The sequence below is a fragment of the Pieris brassicae genome, chromosome 3 (genome assembly GCF_905147105.1).
Source record: "Pieris brassicae chromosome 3, ilPieBrab1.1, whole genome shotgun sequence".
Taxonomy (NCBI): Eukaryota; Metazoa; Arthropoda; class Insecta; order Lepidoptera; family Pieridae; genus Pieris; species Pieris brassicae.
This window is the reverse complement of record NC_059667.1, coordinates 15,521,490-15,527,489: the sequence shown is the minus strand read 5'-3', so window position 1 is coordinate 15,527,489 and position 6,000 is coordinate 15,521,490. Positions and strand designations below refer to the sequence as shown.

Genomic DNA, 6,000 nt, shown 5'->3' with positions numbered 1-6,000 from the left:
TTGGCGATTGTATGTTCACTATATCGTTCTAAATTTGAAAATACTTGTAAATCAACCTGATATATAAAAATGTACCTGTTTTTTTTATTTTATACAATTCATTGTATATTTTGTCTATGTTTTCGTTATTCTAGTTTCAATGGTCAATTATATGTGGCATAAAACGCAACGTATTCTTTCTCGATTTAAGTAGGTAAACCTAACGAAGTAAAAAAATAGAAGCACCTGTTTATAATATTGTTGTACTTACTGAATATGTTTTTAGTCCTGGCTGCTATGTAACAAGATTTTCCTTACAATTAATTATTTACTAAATATTGCATTTGTGTTTTGGTGCATCTTATAAACGGAAATTTTAAGCTTTTTGTCGTATATCTTGTAATATTTATGTCAATTCATAATGTTATATGGGTTAAATACAGCATATTTATATGACTATAGAATACTGCAACCTGTGTCCTAGTGTCAACTTTTGTATATTTTGCAAAATATTGACGTCAAATAACATATGCATCATTGGTAAAATGCCAATACGAATAGGCATAAATATGATTTTTAATATTATATCGTTAAAGGACCCGATTTAAACTAAATCCTTTTGAGAGAATTCGTTTAACGATAAAACTGGGGTCGCCCGCAGATTTTCGCTTTACAAATATAAATGCTGTTTACATAAAGAAATTTCTGTAGAAATAAAGTTCAGATCGTATAGAGATATATCTTTAAAATTCTAAAGTATTATAACTTAGGTATTGAAACTTTAAAAACATAAATCTTTAAGCTTAGTGCAATCTAACAAACCTGCAACAGTGCTATAACGCAGTGATAGTGTAACGTGCTGTGAATGCGACTTGATATTCCCAAAGCTTCACCCATGAACGAATATGGTAGCAAAATAAATTTCCTGATTTAAGGAAAAAAACCCATTTCACATACAAAGCCAGTTTGTCTCGTGCCAGTGCGTTGATGTAGCCATCTCCTAAACTGATGAAAAAGCTAAGGGTGCTGGGGACCGACTACGGGGACGTCACATTCGCCTACTAACAAATTACTTCTGTGATAAATCACCACAGATCACGACTGTACAATGTGCAAGTCACTTCTCGATTAAATACAAAAGTCTGACATGTATTTTTCTAATAGTATCCACAACCAATAGAAAAGTACATCTAATATTGTACAGTCGTTTCAAAAAGGGGCCCACCGTTCGGACGTAGTTAACTGTATCTCCCGTGGCCTCAGTAAATGCACGTCTAAGCCGAGCACGACGGGTCTGCGACAGGGTTTGTGGGCAGAGGAGCAGCCCCTGCTGGAAACACGTACGAAGTCAAACTACTGAGAGAATCTCAAGACCCTTAAACAGCACTTACACAGCAGCTTTTAAGCTCAGGCATCTCAGACGAAGTTCAAGACGATTTGCTTAGACTTGAATTTTGAATAGTTTTTATAAAAGAAGTTGGTTAAATCATGTACAATTAAATTTCAATGTACGGAAAATTCATATATATTAAAGTTCCTTCTGAAAATTTGATACTCTAAAGGTCTAAGCTATTATAAAAATATTATGACCAGAATAATGTATGTATATTAGAATGTCCTATATGTTATCATCTGCGACGCCCTTTATTTCATATTAGGCTACTATTTGAGTAAATGACGTGTTTATACAAAGTAGTGTTTGGGTAAAAGCCGGAGATTGTTTTAATGACGCTGAAATGTGTCGAGTTGGCTCCAAGTGACGTGAAACGGGTATAATATATGGAGTTGCTGCAGAGCATTAGGGTACTTTGCACGCTGTATTGTACTATATTCAACATGCTATACAAATTTATCTTCATGAGACCAGTTACAAAGGCCATTCAGATTTCGAATTTCACGGACAAAAATGAATATACCGCGGGTATTAATGTCCATATTTTATAAGCAATTTTTGTACATAAGCACTTAAAGAAATTTTATTTTTTAATTATCTCCCATCACTTAATAAAGTTAAGATACCAGAGCAATTATACAGCTGTTTACTTGAGAAAATTCTCTTTGCGATCTAATTAGGTTAACTTTTTGCCACAACGCTTCTTAGACATCTTATTTTATACAACCAATCAATGATTGATTGAAAGTATTTAAAATAAATATATCTTATTTTAATTAATTTTACGTATAGTAAGGAAAACCCTGTAAATATATGCATAACAAACAATAATGAGCGCATACAATACATGATATATTAATAACTTTGTTTGTAATAGGATACTGTGCTACATAAACGCTACGTGGTGTAGCAGCCCCTGCGTAGTATATAAATTGAGCCCAGCGCCATCTATGCTCCAAACTCTTACCTGTTTAAAAGGCCGCATTCCGCCGTTGATTCTGAGCGAGTCTGCCGCGATTCCCGCAATTCCATCTCCTGGTTCCCGTAGCTGCCGCAGAGAGGCGCTAGGGTGGTGACTATGGTGAGCACAGTGCGCCGCGCATGCGCTAGATTCGGGCTGAGAACTTTGTCGAATGATTCTGTTGCTTGTGGTTGGTAGTAATAGCGCTGGAGGTTGAATTACGGGACACGTGCTTACGGCATGCAGAGAACTACATCCACACGGGTAGTGTAGGGCCGATCGAACACTTTCTCGTGATACAGATCGCGCTAGATGTAACGCTGACATTGGTGCTGTTGACTGACGCCGTTCACAAGCACGACATCTATTGCAAGTGTGTGGAACTAGCTGACATGTAACGGACCCACGGTGTGAACACATCGCAACGGGCGATACCAAAGTTTGAGGACGTTCGCATTGGTCTCTACATTGTAATTCTATATCGGGAACACTTCTAGCTGTCCCATCTTCTACTCTAACCGAAGCAGCGCTTTCTTCGCTGCCTGGTCCGCCGGAGAGTTGAGGACGTAAATGTGTAGTACAGTCCTGGCGTTGAAGGACTGGTTTCACACTCCTGTTCTCATTTGGAATAATAACGGTTACGGCTGGCCCTGATACAAGTAAACTAGCTGTCTCATCGCTGCTTCCGTAACCGGAATTTGTAATTGCTTCTGTACTATCAGTTGTTGGCACTGACATTTTAAAATCTGAAACAAAATAGAGCATTTTAACAAAAACTTATACAAAAATAAAACAGTTTAACAGTGCTTTGTAGACTGTAAGTAACCCTTGTCACCAGCAGACCACGCGAAAGTTAAAACTGAAGTGCCACTTATTTTATACTGCGAAGCTGATTTTTTTTAAGAGTCACTTGCCAGCGTTTTTAAATATTATATTTTAATGAAACCTTATATTTTGATTGGAATGTTTACCATACAACCAGAACCAGAGTTTTTTATACTCTTAAAGATAATGAAAAGATCCAGGGGAAGAGCAGATCATTAAATAAATCTTCCCAGGCGTGGATTCTTGAAGTGATATTGTAGACGGTTTGCAAACTAATTGAATGTTTAGTATCTGACTTATATATTACAAATTTTACTCGTAAAATTATTCATCAATTTAATAACATCATTATTACATTACATTATTTAAAAATATGACATGAAACTCAAAAATTTACACACATTTGTAAATGGAAGTCTACATAAAGAAAAGGCTTCAATTTCCTTATCGTCTTACGAGCTTTTTAATGGAATGTAAGCTCTTATATACAGTTAAAATATACATTTCTATATTTGTGTGCTTTTTAAGTTAAAATTTACAATCAAAATATTAATCCTCATGACATGGGATTGACCCAGCACAGTGTAGTAGTGTGGGAGATTTGTTTGTAAATATACAGATATTTCTCTATGACAGTTGCAAGAGCACCAATGAATGTAAAATACATACTTATTAAATAAAACATAACCTATTTTCACTAACATGCTTCTTAATCTTATTGTGAGCTTTCACAGTGACTTTAGTCGTATAAGTTATGACATATACAGAGACTCGGGCCATTCGTATGAGTGCATAGTCGTGCACTTAGTTTGTTAGTATCCAAGGAGTACTTACTATGACTTGGTACTTTTACATTTCATGCTTTATTTAGTTTTCATTAAAATTTTGTGGTGTCATTTAAGACATTTTCCTTTTTCGAAAATAAAGCAAATTAGAGAAAGTATTTATTACCACTCGTGCGTTATATTTGAAATTGTTAAGTATCGCAAAGCGGCGATAGACTATTTTAGTACCAACTAAAAAATATACAGATACATCAAAGCCCTTCAAATAATATAAATATTATTTTTACCATTAAAAAAAGTAACAGATAAAAAATTAATCAAATAAAAAAATTCAACTTCCAAATTGAACTTAAAAGCAATAAAGATAAATAATGTATGTTTGTCACATTACATAAAATGGTGTCAGGTTAATTGTTCTAAAGAGCCGAAGATGGAAGACAATGGTGAATTTACAATGGTAATTATAACAAAACATCCCATTACTAAAGAAATCATACAATGCATCAACAGTACTAAAAGTATCTTTCATCTTTTTGAATGGGTCCCAAAGCGTTGATACGTATTTTACACAACATAAATTAAGACAGACTAATTATACAAACCTTATTAAAAAGGAACAATAATATAACTGTAATACTCCAATATTCATCTTCCAAGTTTGAGTTTCAAAGTGATTAAATATTCACTATTTACATTCTCCATATATTGCTCACTGCGTTAGTTATTTGAGCAAAGCGAAGCAATAATTTGTATGGTAATATATGCCTTCGGGATAATATTGATTCTCAGATTACCGAAGACGTACGTACGGCCGTACTATGTACTATCGCTTAGTTTATTTAATTGTAAAAAATAAAATAAACAATGCCAAAGAAATCATTTTTTTTCATTTTACAGATAGTATGTTCTTCACGCCTAAAACCTCAACTGCACTTTAAGTCGCACTGGTCGTTAGTGAGTCACAAAATTACATCTATACGTAGTATACGTATAGATGAAGTATGTTTCTGTTATGTACATGTTACTTTCAATTACTTTTAATTAATGAATTTGTTCGCATGTGAATACGAAATCTATTTATTTATATTTATTGTCTAGAAGTAATTTACCCCACATAAATATAAATATAGCGCGTATTGACATAGCAAAGCAGATAATTTAGATTTCTTAAATAAATAAAAAAAACTTTCTTATTGTGTTCCATCGGCGACAGTAGTCTTAAATAGATATGAAATAGACGTTTTAATATGAATGATTACAATTGTGTAAAATATAACACATAGTGTGATAACGAAGCCCTGTAGATGCCCTCTGCACCACCTGATATAGGACTAAGTCGAGTTACTTTAAATTTTTATAATTACATATACATATCATTCGAATTTTCAAGGTAACAAACACATTGCTTTAAATTTGATTTTCATTGCACACGTGGCTATGAAAGCCACGTGTAACATTAATTACTCTAATTTAGGTGACGGAGCTTTGCTCTTTGTAATTTAAGATGACGCTATGCAACATTTTCGATGTGACATGTGTGAAATATTTCTAAATGGAAACTAATTTATTTATTGGAAATTATATTAATATATAAACACAAAATGTTATAAAAAGTGAGAAGAAGTGACGTCAAGGTGATACGCATGGAATTATTGCCTTTATGATAACATAACATTGACTGGAAAATTTATTTATTCATTTATATTAGTTCTAAGGGAGCAATTCTCAACCATAAGATAGTGGACTATCTTGGGTGGAATTGGGTGGACCCAAACCCTAGCTGGGTATAATATTTTAGGTGGCTGATCATCTACCTACGAAAAAACGATTACTAAGATACATAAATCTAAAGTCAAGATTAGTAAATACCTGTAAAACATGAAGATAAGAATCGTTACCATGAAAGTTTGTTTCTAAACAATTACATTATATAGATCCACTTTACCATACTTTGTACATACAGCCTTAAAAAAGTTCCACTTTCGCACCTAACCATGAAATTCTTTTACAAGTGCAAAACATTTTGTAGTTTACTTTTTCAGAATATTTCATTTACA

General features: G+C 33.5%; 1 protein-coding gene across 1 annotated transcript in view; it reads right to left on the bottom strand.

The window, feature by feature from the left end:
• Positions 1 to 1,096: 1,096 nt before the first annotated feature.
• LOC123707799 (small conductance calcium-activated potassium channel protein-like) overlaps positions 1,097 to 6,000 on the bottom strand; it is a 60,400-nt gene continuing 55,496 nt past the window's right edge. The window contains exons 2-3 of the mRNA XM_045658142.1: positions 2,340 to 3,079; positions 1,097 to 1,309 (exon numbers count right to left, since the gene is read on the bottom strand). Coding sequence (XP_045514098.1) covers positions 1,097 to 1,309; positions 2,340 to 3,071 — 945 coding nt within the window. The 5' untranslated portion in view covers positions 3,072 to 3,079. The remainder of the gene's footprint in view (positions 1,310 to 2,339; positions 3,080 to 6,000) is intronic.